At 39.9% G+C, this 18,937-nt stretch overlaps 3 protein-coding genes across 3 annotated transcripts; 2 read left to right on the forward strand and 1 right to left on the reverse strand.

Moving 5' to 3' along the window:
• Positions 1-1,213: 1,213 nt before the first annotated feature.
• On the forward strand, positions 1,214-7,651 carry eif3f (eukaryotic translation initiation factor 3, subunit F). Its single transcript, XM_034703008.1, has 8 exons — positions 1,214-1,358; positions 1,704-1,774; positions 4,871-4,950; positions 5,034-5,171; positions 5,258-5,349; positions 6,728-6,864; positions 7,016-7,129; positions 7,488-7,651. Exons 1-8 carry the CDS (start codon positions 1,247-1,249, stop codon positions 7,563-7,565), a joined length of 822 nt encoding a protein of 273 aa, XP_034558899.1. The 5' UTR covers positions 1,214-1,246; the 3' UTR covers positions 7,566-7,651.
• Positions 7,652-9,303: 1,652 nt separating this feature from the next.
• On the reverse strand, positions 9,304-10,201 carry LOC117826728 (MICOS complex subunit MIC26-like). Its single transcript, XM_034703012.1, has one exon. The coding sequence runs from the start codon at positions 10,146-10,148 to the stop codon at positions 9,558-9,560; it is 591 nt and encodes a 196-aa protein (XP_034558903.1). The 5' UTR covers positions 10,149-10,201; the 3' UTR covers positions 9,304-9,557.
• Positions 10,202-11,317: 1,116 nt separating this feature from the next.
• On the forward strand, positions 11,318-16,357 carry dnaaf6 (dynein axonemal assembly factor 6). The gene is made up of 6 exons (XM_034703013.1): positions 11,318-11,581; positions 12,242-12,305; positions 12,478-12,583; positions 12,975-13,071; positions 15,819-15,904; positions 16,116-16,357. The coding sequence occupies exons 1-6, from the start codon at positions 11,486-11,488 to the stop codon at positions 16,243-16,245; spliced, it is 579 nt and encodes a 192-aa protein (XP_034558904.1). The 5' UTR covers positions 11,318-11,485; the 3' UTR covers positions 16,246-16,357.
• The last annotated feature ends 2,580 nt before the right edge of the window (positions 16,358-18,937 follow it).

Genomic DNA, 18,937 nt, shown 5'->3' on the forward strand with positions numbered 1-18,937 from the left:
TGTGTGTGTGTGTGTGTGTATATATATCTATATATGTGTGTATGTATGTATGCATGTGTGTATGTGTGTATACACATGTACAGGGACAACACAGGATAGATAGGGAAGCAGAAACTATGTGTTTGCAATAAAAATCCAAGGACGAGTCCTTAAAGTGTATTAGCTCCCCCCAGTGAGCACCAAAGACGTTGGCAGGTGGCTCTTGACTATGTTGGCTGATATTATATAAAATATACTCTATTGATGTTCACTGTATAGCCATGAAGAAGAAACATTTATAAAAGGAAGTAAATTAATCCTGTGCTAGGCTCCCCTCCTCTAATTATGGAATCAGAATCAGAAATACTTTATTTATCCGGGGGGAAATTTAGTAAATGAAATAGGCTATATAATAATAAATAATACCAACAAAATCTATTGACCCTGTTGTTGTTGTTGTTGTTGTTGTTGTTGTTGTTGTTTTTGTAAGGAACTGTAATTTTGCTTGTCTGTGTTTTGTTATTTAAATAATTGTAAAATTTTATTTAAAAAAAGTAAAAAGCATAAGAAGTAAGTAAGTAAGAAGCGTTTATTTCTAACACAATTTTTTAAACACAGGCTTGAATAATCTTGTTTAAAGCTGCTGTGAGAAACTTTTGTTTTGTATTGAGTCTGGCAGCCCTTGTGCACAAAGTGATACCTCTGAGCTCTTGTCCTAAACATGCAAAAGTAGTGTTTTCAACAAAAACAGTCAACTTTATCAGGCAATGTGATTATTTTCCATGAAAACAGTCAAATAAAGGCTGTTCCTGAAGCGAGATGTCCATCATCTGGTCTGACACCTACCCCCTCAGGGCGGTTTCAGGCATTAAAAATGACAACATAGAAGGTGTCAGTGTTACTGCTCATGTACTTGTTTGCTATTGAAGGTCATAAAGAGGCATCAGTATCATTTTCATTCTGTTTCTCAGCCAGTTCAAAACTCCTCACAGGGCCTTTAATCCAGCTGATGAAAATAGAAACAGTATGCTTGAGAAAATAATAATACATTCTCCTAAACACCCAGTCCATAATAATGTTAAAACCCTTAATGAAACATATATGTTCCATTAGTATCAGAAGAAGCTGCACGCTGCATGGTGTCATCATCAGTATAATGACTTGATTTAATGAGCGTCATCGTTCTGATGAGGCGCAGTTCCACCCCCGGCCTGTAGGTGGTGCTATATGTGTTCACCGCCGCTGAGCAGCGATCCTCCTTTCCAACATGTCGGTGTACGGGCCAGTGGTGAAGATTCACCCCGTGGTGCTCGCCTCTATCTCCGACTCCTACGAGCGGAGGAATGAGGGTGCGAGTCGTGTGATCGGGACCCTGTTGGGTAAGTAAAATATTAAGATGTGATTTATTCAGCGGCTCGAGCCTCTTCTAACAGAACGACTGATGGACGGTTAGCTTCAGTTAGCTTAGCTCAACGCATGTCCGGCGTGCTAGCTGTTAGCTTACAGCATCTTTTCCACCAGCTGCTGTCACGTTCATCTTTAATCATCTACAAAGTCATATCACTCTTCTGATCTACTCTATGTGACGTTAACTAAGTGTTCATGTAGACGTTAGGCTGTGAGGTTAGATCGTCATATTAGACTCTTCTAGTAGTTTTCAGCTAGCCAACAATGCTCAGGCCGGCGGTGAAATAACAATACCTCTCTTTCTAACATGAACACAGGAACCACTGACAAGCACTCTATTGAAGTGACCAACTGCTTCTCTGTGCCCCACAACGAGTCTGAAGATGAGGTAAGTGTCACACTGATCATTCCACAGTGTTATGAACAAGTTCTGACATTCTGGGTCATTCATGTTGAGCTGTGGGGAATCCTCACATTGAGTAACACTTGCCTTGGATTATAGCAGTGCTGTTGCATCAAAATGACATCCATTAAGGCTGTTTGATGTTGGATAAAGCTGACACTGCAATATGTTTTTTGTAACATTTATGGCAATCTAAAAAAAGTACAGGACATTAATCTGCCGTGCTTTTATGAACACATGTAGATACGATTTAGAAATAATAGTAGGAATGCACCAAACAGTGGCGGAGCCAGGGGAGGCTGTGGCCACCTCTGAAAACTGATTAGCCTCCCCGAAATTCTTAAACATGGTTGGCTGTTTGCCATGTCAAAGACATTACTTATATTCAAATCAGCTATTGTGTTTCAGCGAGCTGCAGAGACAGTAGTTTCTGTGGATTTGAATATTGTTTTTGTTGATGCTTTGACTTTGCACAATCATCTTCATTTTGAGTCCTTAAAGAGTTCAGTTCAGTAGACTTAAATGTTGACACTCTGTAGAGTTACATTTGTAATGTTAACGTTAGAAATCTATAAAAATAAATTATTTTATAAAAAGAAGTTAAAGTAGATGTGATTATTGAATGTAACCCTCCTAGGTTTGGGGTAATGTTTTCCACGCCTGTCCAACCCTTCAACAGTCAGTGCTAGGGATGGGTACCTTTCACATTTGAACCGGTACCTGGGAATCAGTACCAGTACTCAACGGTACCAATTTTCGGTACTTTTGTGTGTTTATGTGGTAATAAATGTTAATTTGTTTAATAAATCTCAAAATTTTTAAATTTAACATACTTATTTCATTTAACATGAAATGAACAGAAACAGGATTATATAGGTGATTAGATATATTAGCTGACACGTGCTCGTGGCGTCTAATTGCTCTTTGGGGAGTTTATCAATGAACACGTGAACGCCTGCGGACGGGAAAAAGTCAGTTCTCCGTCTCTTTATAATAACAGGACACACTACTTACTTGTTGGGCATTCACACACACAGGAACGGTTATAAACAGGGCAGGTAGTCGCAGCAAGAGAGTCTGTCTCAACTTAATCCTCCTGCAGCTCTGTCTTGCGGTGCGTGCGCGTGCCAGTCAGCTGCAGGGTCCGTTTGGCGCGCTCCCATGCAGATGCAGCGAGCAGAGACGTCCACCCGATCAGTCTCAAACTTTATTACAGGGCGAAAGCATGGAAAATCACCTCCTCTTCCACTCCCTCACAGTCACAAGGATGCGTTCAGGTACCGAAACATGGTACCGTTTGATTTTACACGAATCTGTACTCGGTAGTACCGACGGAATTCAGTCAGTACCTATAAAAGTACCGAATTCAGTACCCATCCCTAGCTGTTTGCCATGTCAGAGATATTACTTATATTCAAATCAGCTATTGCGTTCAGCGAGCTGCAGAGACAGTTTCTGTGGATTTGAATATTGTTTTTGTTGAATCTTTGACTTTGGACAATCATCTTCATTTTGAGTCCTTAAAGAGTTCAGTTCAGCACATTTAAATGTTGACACTCTGTAGAGTTACATTTTTAATGTTAACGTTAGAAATCTATAAAAATGTAACATTTGTTAAATTATTTTATAAAAGAAGTTAAAGTAGATGTGATTATTGAAGTAACCCTCCTAGGTTTGGGATAAGCCCCTAATGTTTTCCACGCCTGGTCAACCCTTCAACAGTCAGGGCCCCAGTTTGGCCACCCAAGTCAAAACTGTGTGGCTCCTCCACTGACACCAAAATGAAAATACTTGACCAAAACCGAAACACCAAAATAAATGATTATGCCAATTATTAGTAGGGAGACCGGGGGCAGTTGTAACATTTCCCTCCTTGGATTTGAGATTAAGCCATTCGTTTTCTGCTCTAGGCCATGTATTAGCAGACACTTGAAGCTAGTTTAAATAGCAGTTTGAACACACTGGGTTAAAAGAGCTCAATGTTATAGACAGGAATGTCAAAAATGTTACAACTGTCCACGGTCTCCCCAACCATTGTATTCATGTCTCTGACTGTACTAACCTCACTAAAATCAAAGATATCATTGAACATATCAGACAACGAGGCTGCATGCCCCTCATCTGGTTCAGAGAGACCAGTCCTTTTTCCTGTTCTGTTCTCCTGAGCTGTGCACTTCTCCGTCTCCAAGCAGGTTCTCTGCATCCATCTCGGCCTGGATCATTTCTCGTGCACGCTGCTTTATTCCCACATCCCAGTAATGATCTTTATAACCTGGATCAAGTACAGTCATGATGCAGTGCAGATGATCTGAATCGATCTCAGTGAAACGTGTGCTGACAGACTCTATGAGTGGACTTTTCATTGTTTTCACTCCGTGGTCCGTCTCAACCTCTTTGCTTAGAAGACTCTTTAGTGCTGCAGTTAAAGGAAGAACGGATGCAGACATGTTGGTCCTTATCCAGACAAGCGCGTACTGGCCGTGGTTTTTGCTTGCGGTCATGCACATTAATTAATCATTTAATTTATGGCGATAAATGAAAAGTTTTTCAATGAGATTACTTTAAATGCTCATGTTGTGATACCATTAAGTGTGTGTGATTTATTGTGCAGCCCTAACATCAATCAAATCCACATAAACCAAACACTATATTAGCACAAGAACGATATTAAGAACGATAAAAAGGAATAAAATACTAACAAGCGTATTGACTGAAAAACTACCCTGGTTCCAAATATGTGTAAGGAGGATTCATGTTTTTACTTGCATGAATGTTAGCTTACTTTGTGCACTGAAATGCAAAATGCCAGTGCACACAAATTTGAGCAAAACACAGTTTTCAGAGCACAACACAAGAAATGAGGCTCGAAAGAGTCCTGTAGAAATAATAGCCCTGAGGTGGTGCAGGCGGGACAGCGCTCACTTTGATATGCATGAAACAGAAACATGTCCCGTGCTGTAGTGAAGTCTGAGAGTATGTCAACATGATGTTAAAGATGATTGACTCTCACAGCTGATTGTCAAATAAAAGATATTTGGTGCAGAGATATCCTGAGTAAGATTCTGTCTTCTTCTCCCTCAGGTTGCCGTGGACATGGAGTTTGCGAAGAACATGTATGAGCTCCACAAGAGGGTGTCTCCCACTGAGGTCATCGTCGGATGGTGCGTCAGTCGATGAGATTTTGGTTTACAGAATCTGCGGGATGAAGAATGTGTTCTCACTATGTTGATGTCTCCTCTCACAGGTATGCCACAGGCTTCGACATCACAGAACACTCTGTTCTCATCCACGAGTACTACAGCCGGGAGGCCACCAACCCCATCCACCTGACCATAGACACGGCTCTGCAGAGCGGCAAGATGAACATCCGCGCCTACGTCAGGTTGGCTCTTCCTCCTGCTTTTAACGCTTTGTTTGTCCAAAAGAAAACAGAGAGTGTTTGAACGTGTTTATGTTTCCTCTACACAGCGCTCAGATGGGCGTACCTGGAAAGACGGTCGGTGTGATGTTCACACCGCTGTCGGTCAAATATGTCTACTACGACACTGAGAGGATAGGAGGTAAGAGAACAAACACAACCAAACTAATGTCATTCTGATCATGTTGGGTTTTTTTAAGTAATATTTTTGGGCTTTTTCGCCTTTATTGGATAGGACCAAGAGTTCCAGGGTCTTTTAGCCGCCAGAACTACTTTCCCCTGAACTAAAAGGTTCCTGTGCCCCCATTGTTGTCTGCATTTCGACTGCGGGCTTAAGTCCCAGGTAGATTGTGCAAATCAGGCCAGTGACGTATGGGGAAAATAAAAAGTAAATGCACTACACCACCAGACCAGTAGAGGGCAGTAAAACAAAGACGAATGCCATTCATCACAGATGACACCATAGAAGCAGACGGACAGGCAGGTATCATTATGAGCAACACAACAGTTAGCCTGTTAGCATGAAGAGACTCAGCTGGTCTGTTTTAGATGGTGCTATATTTCATCACAGATGGATTCACTGAATCAACACGTGAGAGGAGATCAGCGCAAGTAGCAAAGACGTTTCAACACGCCTTTAAAATCCTTTTGAACTCAAAAAGCCGTGGCAGAGATCGACCGGTGTTTTGGTTTAAACAGCGACCCTGTTAACTGGAGACTCTCAGCCGGATGCATCCCTCATAAACGTCTTTAGACCATCATTAAATATCTGATGAGGATATTTTGAAATCTTAATAAAAACTAAACTAGTTTGCATTCCCAGGAACTCCCTCTGTGTTTCAACAGCTGTGTAAACTCCACAAACACTGACACGTTCAGCTGAAGGTCTCCAGTTTACAGGGTCACTTTTGAAACCGTAACACCGGGAGAGACGCATTCACGTTTGGCTGAGAGAAGACTACTGTTACAAGCTGCTAAATCAAGAGAATCACAGCTTCTTCTTTTGAAAAGTACACACACATACAAAAAAGATAGAACAAATATAAACTAATGAAAGAAAGAGAAATCAAGTGAATCACAGATGTGTGTGATGTTATTGTGGACGGAGGGAGGAATAAAAACACTGAGGTTAATCTACCAATCAGACACCTTCAGCATTACAGGCCCTGCCCCCCAAAAGTCTTGGGACCTTTGATAAGTTCTACCCCCCTAGCAGGGGCTTTTCGGGGGGAGATTATCTACCCCTGAACTAAATTTAGACCCTGGGTCCACCGGTCGAAACGCACGTAGTTCAGGGTAAAGTTCCTCTGGTCGAAAAAAGCCTATAGAAAATGTGGGGAGTAGAGAGTGAAGGAAGACATGCAGGAAATGATCGACCAGCTGGGAGTCGAACCTCTGCGACGAGGACTATAGCCTCTATACATGGGGCACTTAGACCGCTAGGCCACCAGCACGACAGGTCATGTTGTTTTTAAAGATCAGGGGATGCGAGTCTCTTAAACGTCTTCATTTCTGTTCAGTGGATCTTCTGATGAGGACAAGAGTCGCTCCGACCCGCACCAAGGGGCTGACCTCTGACCTGTCCCAGGTTGGTTGCTCTGCAGCCAGAATACAGGACATGCTGACCACCATGCTTGCATACATTGAGGATGTGCTGGTAAGAGACTGTCCACATGAATGAATCAACACCTCTGTTTCCTGTTATATTCCTCGTTGTTTGACTGCATGTAGCTCTAGGGGACATTTGTAGAGTGATTACATTAAAGCTAATCGTAGCTGTGAAGTTAATTCAGCTCCTTCTGTCTCAGTCCGGCAAAGTGGCAGCAGATAACAGCGTGGGCCGCTTCCTGATGGACCTGGTCAACAAGGTGCCGACCATCTCAGCCGAGGACTTTGAGAACATGCTCAACTCCAACATCAACGTAAGCTGGCCCCTCATCCTCTCATTCTCTCATGTGAACATCAGTGTGAATCCAATCCCTCCTGAGGGTTCCTGGCTCCTTCAGTCTTTCACTGCTGATTTACTGGCTGCTCTCAGGCTTGTTCTTGGCACATTGGCACACACATTACAGAAAGCATTTAATTAGACTTTGCCTTCCTATTTTTAGTGCTCTCCTAGCTCAACGTGTCTAATACTTCCCTGCTAAGTCTTTGTGCAGCAGCCATCGACTGAGAATTTGTTTTATAGCTGTGGAAAGAGTCTTCCTCTCCTCGTGCTCCTCACCTGTTCTTTCTGAGACTACAGTAAGACTAAGTTGTGATTCTGTTTTGTTGTTGCAGGACCTGTTGATGGTGACCTACCTGTCTAACCTCACCCAAGCACAGATCGCTCTCAACGAGAAGCTGGTGCTGCTCTGAGCGGATTTCTTTAAAGTGATTCATATTTAATTTTGTATACTGTTTTTGTCTGAGATGAATAAAGATGTAAAACAGTCACGCAGAAACTGTCTTTATTATTGTTTTATTACAAAAATGAAAAAGTGGTTTATAATGTCCTAAAGTTTGTCCTAAATATCCAGAAGTATCAAAGCGTTGAATCTTGGGCTGCAAATGATGATTGATTTCATGTCAGTGAAGTTATCTTACTTTGCACACTAACCTTATATCATGAAACATTTGACGTCTTTTGGTTAGGTCATAATAGAATGATGAAGACAATTACCGAAGAGGATCAGGGCCACTGGACTATCTAAATTGGAGGGCTGATGAGAAAAAAAAGTTTGTTGTAATTTATGAATGGATTCTGGGAAAGTGTCAGAATTGGAAAAAAAATCAACTTAAAATGTATTTATTTTTTTCTCAAACTCCCTCCAAATTTCTGACTTTTCTTGGAAGATTGTATGTTAACACCTTCATATTAATTTTTTCAATTAAAAATCACTATAAAATTAATTTATTTCAACTCAACTATTTGGATGATTCATTTATTATGTTATTTATTTCATTTAGAATTTCAATAGATTTTTTATGTTTTTCAGTATAAAATAAGTCACAATTCTGAGAAAAAAACTCACTTTTAACTTGAATAATATATATACCTTAAATATTTGTTTTGCTCTCCGGACCTACAATTTTTTTCTCTTCGGTAAAAAGTAGTTGCTAAATAATTTTCAAAATATTTTTTGTGTGATTAAATGTTGCTTCATACTTTATTTAGTATCTACCCATATAATAGTAATAATAATAATAATACCTTATTTATATAGCACTTTTCAATACATGTAACAAAGTGCCTCAAAGTGGGAAATAAAACCAAGAAAAAATGCAGAGCAAAATGAAGCATTAAACAAAAAAAACAAAAAAAAAAAACATACAGACTTATAAAACAAACCCTTCAAATCAGAGTTAAAATTAAATAAAATCACACAACTAAAGCTTTCCTGTAATGTGTCTTGAGTAATAAAATAAAACACAGGGCTGACTCTACATGTTTGATCTCCACATGCATGTGTCTGTGTTTCCTGTGCTGTTATAAATGAACCTGCTGCTACTGATGCTTTATCTGTTAACTAACCCAAACCTTAAGAGTCATGTGGATACAAAGAAATGCAGAAAACTCATTGCAATCAGTAAATTATAATTATTATTAAAAGTAATGTGAAAGGGGGATTAAAGTATACTTTAAGTTGAAATAAAGAACATTTTAAGTACAGCATTAGTAGATAAAGTTGTACTTAGGTATATTTAAGTTGTTGTTAATGGTGTCTCAAAATAGTACAGTTAAGTACACTAAGTTGTATTTTAGTATGTCTTAAGTAGCACTAATGATATATCATTAGAATACTAAGCACATAATTTGTGTACTCGAAAATAACACACTTTGACACACTAATTATGTGCTTGTGAAGTATACTAAGTGTACTTAAATTTAGTATGCTGAAGTATACTTTTTTTCACCTGGGTGAATGTAAAAAAAATTGTAATTTTCTTTTACAATAATGGGTCAAATATGCAATTTTAGATTACTTAAAAAAACATCCTAGTAGACATCTTTCCCCTGAAGTCTCCTACACACACTTTGGGAACTTCTAAATTTGACTCTTTTTATTTGACAGGACTAAATCACCAGAGTTTGCAAATAAGAATATCTCCACACTTGTATGTAAGACAGCAGTTTTTATTATTAATTCTCTACATAAATATACATTCAGATCAGAGGCAGAAGTTATTCAGTCAGATTACAGTCTCATGTGACAGACCATGCCCGGCCTGAGTTACATGTGAAGAAGAAGCATAGTGCAAAAAGTGGGCATGAGGAAGTCACACTTGTCTAAGGAGCACTTCAATTTACAATACCAGGAAATGCTGTTTCTTATTGCTTTAATTGGTTGCAGAATCACACGTGAACCCTCAGACTTTAGTGTCAGGGTCTTTCCCCTTGTCAGCTGGTCTCTGGGACTTCAGCATCTTCTCCAGGGCAGCGTAGGTCTGCACGGCGCGCTCGTACACCGAATCCCCGGTGGACTTCGCGAGGTCTGCAGCGCGCTCCGGGTAGTACATGGAGGCGCTCAGGGTCACCAGGCCCGCCGGGTAGACCAGCTTCTTAATCCTGGAGCCTCTGCCGAGAAACAGCCCCAGCACCCCGGTGAGGGCTATGACCCCTGCCCTGGGATAGAAGTCCTTGGGCGGGCTGCTCATGAAGTTGTAGGTGTCATTCCCAAACCGGGTCACACTCTGAACTTTGGGTTTAATGTTGCCGTAAGTTCCTTGACACCAGTCCGTGTATGGCTCTATAAACTTCCTCATGGTGGCGACAGTCTCCTCCACCTGACCCCCTTCAGGCTCCACATACCGGGACTTGGGCGGAGGAGCGGTGTACAGAGACAGCTGGTCCCGGTGAAGGGGGCTGGTCTCCTCCTTCTCGTCCCCGGCTGCAGCGAAGACAGCGATCGGCACCACGCTCAGAGCTGCCGGCATTGTGCTACCTGTCACCTTCAACATGATCCCTGCTGGCCATGCATGAGCCACGGTGTCCGGGGAGGGACAAAACAGGCGAAGCGACAACACGCTCAGCCTCTTCTTATTCTGATTGAGTATTAGAGGCTATTATAAGACCTTAATATTTAATATTGTCATTAAAAAGTACTATAAAGTAATGATTTGTCGGCAAATAATACTCAAATGGTTAATGTATGTATTATTTACTTATTAAATGTATGTATTATGTATTTATTTGCTTATTTAATGTATGTATTATTTACTTAATTAATTAATGTATTATGTACTTATTTACTTATTTAATGTATGTATTATTTACTTAATTAATGTATGTATTATTTACTTAATTAATGTATGTATTATGTACTTATTTACTTATATATTTTACTTATTTAATTGTGTATATACTTCTTAAGATGTGCTTATTTTTACTTCTTTAATTTTGATTGCTAATAACTTTTTAATGATTGATATATATGCTCTTCTTTACTTTATACTGTTTCTACTTTGCTGCTGTAACACTTTAAATGTCCCTGTTGTGGGACGAATAAAGGATTATCTTAATATCTTATTTCTCTTGCAGTATTTGTTTATTATGGCTACCACTATTCTATAATTACTTCAATCATGTCAGATGCCAAAAGTTAGAATATTTTAAAAATTCAATTCAGCCTAAAATTACAACACTTTTACGATTACATTCAGATTGTCCTTATATTCTATTAATCCGCACAGAGTTAGGTTTAGTTTCTATGCTCCAGATACTTGGAATTACAGCAGAAAAACTTTAAAGTGACCACACGAATTTCATTAAGACAATTCTGAGTTTTAATTTCTGATCTTATTGATTTTAATTGTTTTAATGTATTTTATTTTCAAACTGTGTGCCCTTGCACTATCACATCCTTCTCTGTTTATTTATTTATTTTGAATTTATTTATTTATTGTATTTTCACTTTTACATTGTTTATTTATGTTTATATTTTAATGTATTATCATATACATATATGCTATATTTAACTGATTGATTATTTGTATGTGCTCTGTTATTGTCTGTACCTCGGTAGGCTTCTCTCTGAATATGTTTTTAGTGGTTTTAAATAAATAATATGATTTTTTTCATCTCCATTCATTTTCGAAGGGTTGTGACGTCACTCGTTTCCGTGTCAACCCGGAAGGAAGCCTGGTCGTCTCCAAGGCAACAGTGAGCGTCAACAATAACGGTGGAGTCGCAAACACTTCTTTTTACCTGTTTATTCGGTTTATTCGCTGTTTCGAGGAGAAAGAGAGTCAGGTTTTAGTTTCTGGAGGATTAAAAGAAAGTTATTGAACATCATTCAATGGAGTGTCTCGGAGTATCATCTGCACAGAACCTCCAGGCTCTGTCTGCTTTATTATCAACCCAGCAGGACGGTGATGATGATGATGGAGGCGAGGTAATGTTCGTGTTCAACACAGGTGAACTGATCTGCATGTAATGGGCTTTCCAGATTTATTTTATTTACCTGTGTTTATCTTTATTTTATTTTATTTTATTTTATTGATCTTTATTTTATTTTGTCTTATTTTATCTGTATTTTATTCTATTTTATTTTTATTATGGACTCCTTTTTTTTCTTTTAATTAACCCCTACTTTACATTATGGCCCTTGTCTTGGGTGGGAGGGACTGGTCATCAGGGTTTTTGTTTGTCTATTTGTTTGTTTGTTTGTCTGTTTGTACTTTCTTAATGTATTTTCATTTATTTTTCTCTTTCTTCTCATGGTTATTATCTCATTGTTGCATGTGCAAATTACTTCTGACTTCATTTATTTTTTATTCTTTCTTATCTGTTAGTTATTTATTTGTCCTTTTCAGTTGCTACATGTACAAAACTAGTTAAGTGTTCTTATCTGTTTGTTACTCTATCATAACTGTAAAAATCAATAAATATATTGTAAAAATAAAGATTTATATCTTATTTTATCCCTTCTTTCTATGAATATTTTGACTTTCTTACATACTTGTATAAGAGCATACTGTAATGACTAGTAGTTCCAATTTCTGATTATTAACACTGTGGAGCACACACTCAACTCAGTTATATCTTTCAACAGACTAGACCATCCCATGCTAGACTGGGTCCTGGACACATCGGCGCACCTAAGCAAGATAAAGAAGGTAACGTCTATCCATTCCACATAACCCTGAAGTCACTGTTATAACTCAATGTGTAAGCATCAATCTCGTGTGTGTGTGTGTGTGTGTGTGTGTGTGTGTGTGTGTGTGTGTGTGTGTGTGTGTGTGTGTGTGTGTGTGTGTGTGTGTGTGTGTGTGTGTGTGTGATGTTTAGTGTCATCTGCATACATCAAGAAGAACAGCAAAGATATCTGGAGTGAGGAGGAGGTGGCTGAGGGCTCGCAGTATGATGACCTCACTGACCCACGACCACAGCCTGAGTACGAGAGAAGTGTGCACCTCATTGTTCCACCCATTTCTAAATAATACAAACATTTCCCAGGATCAGGAATAACATCAGCCTCACCTTTTGATGTTATTTAAACTTAAAAACACAAAAGCAGCATTGTGCGACTTCAGAATTGGACTCAAAACTAGTTATGAAACTTTGTCCGCTTCAGAAAGAGCTAGCCAGCCAAGTCCTTTACAAGTTCTTGCAATGGCTGCTCTTATGTTGTGAAGACTGCAGCACATTTGCCACACGCATTGCTGACCCTCATTCTGCCCACTTCTCTCTGCTGCTTGCTCCTTTTTAAATCTCTAACGTGATGTCAAGAGACTTTAACGTGAGTGATACTGACTGGATTGTGTTTGTATCACCTTTGTGTTCAGGTATGAAGTAATCCTGAAGCAGAGTGTGGGGACAGAGGATCTGTACCTTGGCTTGAGTGGAAAGGACCCGTCCTCCATGTGCTGTGAAGCCATGCTGGTAATTTATCCACTGCACTATAAGATTCAAAGCACTTTTTTCACACTGAACAATACAAGGTACAAGAATGTGGTCAGGTACACTGAGGGAACAAAATCATGATTCTTCTGTCCCAAAGAGTGAGCTGTTTCAGGGAAATCATTTGAAGTACGAGATTCTTTTTTTTTTTATGAACATTGTTTATTAAATTATTTTTTACATAATTTTACAGTTGTGTTAAACACTTGTAATTAACAGTGTCATATAGCAATAACAATAAGACAATAACATCCTTTAATAAAAACAATGAAATAAAATACATAAATAAATAAACTAAAAAAATATAAAAAAAAGAATTAATACATTTAAAAAAACAAAAAAAAAACATACAAAAAACATATTGGTAATAAAAAATATCATTATTTTTTAATAATTACAACAATAATTTTAACTATAATAACCACAATAATACTAAAACAAATTGATTATGATACGTATATACCCATACAGTGCTAGATTATTTCTGACTCAACAGAGCTAATACATTATTTCAACCGACTATTAAGAATATACTGTATGCTACTTTATTCAGCTCAGCTGTATTTATGAAACACCTTTCATACACATACAAGCATTTAGCCCGAAGTGCTTCATAGAAGAACACAGAAAACAACAGAAATGGTAAAATAATAAAAGATATAATCATAGAAAATACTTAAATAAAATAATAATAATAAAATAATAATAAAATAAATAATAATAATAATAATGCAGTTTGGGGCTAAAATTAAGTGACTCCAAATGAAAAGCAAGATTAAAAAGGTAAGTCTTAACTTCCCTTTTAAAACACTCAGAGAGTTCCCAATTTCAATGTCCAGAGTTCAGAGTTTAGGGACATAAAAACAGAAAGCTCTCTCTCTTTGTGTGAGACACATGAGGAACATTTTGAACAGAACCTTTGAGGACCTCAGTGATCGAGCTGGACCATAAAATGACAGGAGATGTGTGATGTAGACATATATACGGTACAAAAACATACAATTTGTACGTATAATGTATCATTACAGCGAGGAAGGTGGAGACATTATGAGAAACAATATGTATAATTTGCGTTCATCCACCTTGATAATTTGAGTATGATTCAAATGCATCTTTGATACAACCTGAGGCTTTTAATTTGACATCACTGTAAGAGCAACATCAGTGAGTGGTGTAGGGAGGAGGACAGGAGGCTCTCACTGCACTGTTTTAACATCAGTGAGTGGTATAGGGAGGAGGACAGGAGGCTCTCACTGCACTGTTTTAACATCAGTGAGTGGTGTAGGGAGGAGGACAGGAGGCTCTCACTGCACTGTTTTAACATCAGTGAGTGGTGTAGGGAGGAGGACAGGAGGCTCTCACTGCACTGTTTTAACATCAGTGAGTGGTATAGGGAGGAGGACAGGAGGCTTTCACTGCACTGTTTTAACATCAGTGAGTGGTGTAGGGTGGAGGACAGGAGGCTCTCACTGCACTGTTTTAACATCAGTGAGTGGTGTAGGGAGGAGGACAGGAGGCTCTCACTGCACTGTTTTAACATCAGTGAGTGGTGTAGGGAGAAGGACAGGAGGCTCTCACTGCACTGTTTTAACATCAGTGAGTGGTGTAGGGAGGAGGACAGGAGGCTCTCACTGCACTGTTTTAACATCAGTGTGTGGTGTAGGGAGGAGGACAGGAGGCTTTCACTGCACTGTTTTAACATCAGTGAGTGGTGTAGGGTGGAGGACAGGAGGCTCTCACTGCACTGTTTTAACATCAGTGAGTGGTGTAGGGAGGAGGACAGGAGGCTTTCACTGCACTGTTTTAACATCAGTGAGTGGTGTAGGGAGGACAGGAGGCTCTCACTGCACTGTTTTAACATCAGTGAGTTGTGTAGGGAGGACAGGAGGCTCTCACTGCACTGTTTTAACATCAGTGAGTGGTGTAGGGGGGAGGACAGGAGGCTCTCACTGCACTGTTTTAACATCAGTGAGTGGTGTAGGGTGGAGGACAGGAGGCTCTCACTGCACTGTTTTAACATCAGTGAGTGGTGTAGGAAGGAGGACAGGAGGCTCTCACTGCACTGTTTTAACATCAGTGAGTGGTGTAGGAAGGAGGACAGGAGGCTCTCACTGCACTGTTTTAACATCAGTGAGTGGTGTAGGGAGGAGGACAGGAGGACAGGAGGCTCTCACTGCACTGTTTTAACATCAGTGAGTGGTGTAGGGAGGAGGACAGGAGGACAGGAGGCTCTCACTGCACTGTTTTAACCTCAGTGAGTGGTGTAGGGAGGAGGACAGGAGGCTCTCACTGCACTGTTTTAACATCAGTGAGTGGTGTAGGGAGGAGGACAGAAAGCTCTCACTGCACTGTTTTAACATCAGTGAGTGGTGTAGGGAGGAGGACAGGAGGCTCTCATTGCACCGTTTTAACATCAGTGAGTGGTGTAGGGAGGAGGACAGAAAGCTCTCACTGCACTGTTTAACATCAGTTTGCATGCCAGCATGTTTGCCACAAGCAGACCTTTTGCACATCAACATCTTCACACAAGCCCTTCCTGATGATGCGCCCTAGATAGATGTAATTAGTGAGCCTGTGCATTAAACCGGAAGGTACGTGTATTTACAAATGCAAGACAATTACAGAGCTTGAAACCTGAAAGTAAAAAAGTTGATTGAATCCTGATTAAGGTGGAGATAAATCTGATCAGTGCTCTATATTAAAGCTTGTTTACTTCCACACATTCACAGGTGAAAATTAAACTCCCAGAGACTAAAGCAACAGATGTGGCCTTGGATGTGAAAGAAACATTCCTTGATCTCCGGACGCCGAAATAGTGAGTGATGCTTTGAAAATGCTCTCTTTGATTTCTAATCCCTTCAAAAAAAAGGCAGGCATCAGTCGTTCAGACCAAAAGCTCCTCTCTCCAGATGTGCCCTTTCATTCAGGGTTCACATCTTAATCTACCCTTTGATTCCCAACACCACTCCTAACATCTTCCTCCCGTCTGCTCTCTCTTTTTACCCTTCCCTCTCTCCTCTCTGCAGTAAGCTGGGTCTTCATCTCCCACAGCCCACCCACAGCGCCGGGGGAAAGGCTCAGTTTTTCAGCGAGAGGGAGGAACTGGAGGTGACTCTTCCAATGAAACACTCCATGGATTTCCTCATTATGCAATAAGAGTATGACAACAAGCAGCAAGTATTCAAAAGTAGAGAGGGGGTGAAGACTGTGTACAAAGGACAAACACATATGCTGTTAACGAGTGATTAAAAGAGATGATCAGAGTGATGACATGCAGTCTTTTCATGATACCAGTTGATTTCAGGGTAAGGCAAGGCAAGGCAAGTTTATTTATAAAGGACCATTCATACAAGAGCAATTCAAAGTGCTTTACAGAGTTAAAAACAAAAACCAGAACAGAAACAATCAACAAAAACATACAGAAAACACTTCAAACATTTACATTTTATATGCTTCCAGTTATGTTTGATCTACTCTCTCTCTCTCTCTCTCTCTCTCTCTCTCTCTCTCTCTCTCTCTCTCTCTCTCTCTCTCTCTCCCTCTCTCCCTCTCTCTCTCTCTCTCTCTCTCTCTCTCTCTCTCTGTGTGTGTGTGTACTGATGTAACTTAAAGGTGACATATCACGCTTTTTTCATCAATATATATTAGTCTAAGAGGTCCCCAAAACATGTCTTTAAAGTTTATGCTCAAAAAAACACTTTGAAATCAGATTTTGGTCTGCCTGAAAACCCCTCTTCTTCAGTCCTCCTCAGAACACTCTGTTTTCTCTCTGACCACGCCCCCTCAGGAAGTGGATGTGGTCTCGGCTCTCCAGCACGTTGATCTAATGTTTACATGTTGGCTGAATATACACGGCTGCACACAGACCCGCGTTACTTCCACCCTCTGAATCTGATCCAGAATCTGATCCTGACGGAGAGGCGCCTGTAGCAGGACCTTTCTGAAGGATTGGTCCCAGATTTAGTGTTTCTTGTTGTTTTATTTGTCAGTATGTTGACGTGTGTCTTGGTACACAGCTACAGCTACGAACATGTAGCTATGTAGCTATGCTAACGAGCGCTAGCACTTATCCATGATAAATAAAAATCATCCACTAGATCTTCAAATCTGCAGACGTGGGGAGTAAAACCGACCTTTGTGTTTATTAAGACAGCCTACAACTAGCATGCCTCCCTCCTAAGCTCCTTGTTAGCACACATTTGTGCAGGTAATGAAAAACGGAGGAGGGATTCAGTATTATTTTATACAGTCTATGGGCTGAACAAGCTCCGAGCTCTGACTCCGTGACAGACCGGATATTGTTGTTACGTAACAAAAACACGGAAGTCTGAAACGGCTCGTTTCACACACATTTACAGAAAGGATGAATGGATTTTTTTCATTCTCGGGGGGTTTGTAGACATGCCAGGGAAACATATTTCAGGCAGAGAACCATTAAAAAGTCCATTTTGCATGATATGTCACCTTTAATGTACATAGTGAATAGTGTTGGGTCTTATTATTTATTTAAATTAGAAGGGATTATTACAAATAATCAGCCCCCTTCACTGCTCTGAAGTTCATAACTCACAGTCTTACTTTCCCCCCGGACACAGAATCAGAATAGATCTTGTCTTAACCAAAATGAACCCTTTAATTATTCTATTCATCTCAGAACTTCTTCCCAAGGATTCAGACTCACACATTGAATCTTTCCTGTGTCGAGTCGCAGCCCGAAGCTGGCTCAGACCTCTTGACACCCCCGCAGGGTGCCCATATGCCCAACATTTAATTGTAGATCCAATATCAGGTTGATTCCATAACGCCATACCTTGTCAGAAAATATCCAATTTAAAATCTGACATTAAACAAACATAAGTATGAAAACATAACATATTTTAAAATCTAAGATCAAGAAAGAAAGTAAAATTAGTTAAAACATTTCATTAAAACTCAGTTTGTTAAAAGAAATTAAAGTTTGTAGTTAGAGAAATAAAAACTAAGGTTGATGAGTTTGCATCCATTTAAGGGGTGGAGTAAGCAGGTGAAAAGAGGAATGTTTTTAGTGTGTTGGGTCTGTTAGGGCAGCCTGTTGGGTACATTTAATGGCGTTTTTCTGGAAAATATTTCTCCTGATTATGCTGATTTATTTCTGGATTACCACATATTGTAAACAGCTAAATTCTGGTGAGCTTTACAAAATGATTTGTATGTTGAAAGAGTTATTGATGTAATATCTACTGAGGCCTAATAACTTGGACTTTGGACAGACTTTGGACTTTAGGTTTTTGACTTCTTACCTCGGTTATAGAAGGAGCTTGTTTCAGGGCTCGTATGAGAAACACAAATTGAATTGTATCACAAAGTTCTTTGTGTGTTGAGTAACTTGATGCAAGCTGATTTTGCGATATGAAACAAACATTCCTACAAAAATCTAAATCTGGGGATGAAAACGTGAGAGTAAACAAAAAGGGAACAAACAACATACACTGACAGCCCAAACAAAAAGTCCATCCATCCATCCATCATCTTGACCGCTTATCCCGTTCAGGGTCACGGGGGGCTGGAGCCAATCCCAGCTGACTTCAGGCGGAAGGCAGGGTACACCCTGGACAGGTCGCTAACCTATCACAGGGCCAACATGGAGAGACAGACAACCATTCACTCACACACTCACACTTACGGGCAATTTAGAGTGACCAATTAACCTGGTGAGCTTGTTTCTGGACTGTGGGAGGAAGCCGGAGTACCCGGAGAGAACCCACGCATGCACGGACAGAACATGCAAACTCCACACAGAAAGGCACCTGCCAGACCGGGGACTTGAACCAGGAACCTTCTTGCTGAAAGGCAACAGCGCTACTCACTA

The sequence above is a fragment of the Notolabrus celidotus genome, chromosome 15 (assembly GCF_009762535.1).
Source record: "Notolabrus celidotus isolate fNotCel1 chromosome 15, fNotCel1.pri, whole genome shotgun sequence".
NCBI classification, from domain to species: domain Eukaryota; kingdom Metazoa; phylum Chordata; class Actinopteri; order Labriformes; family Labridae; genus Notolabrus; species Notolabrus celidotus.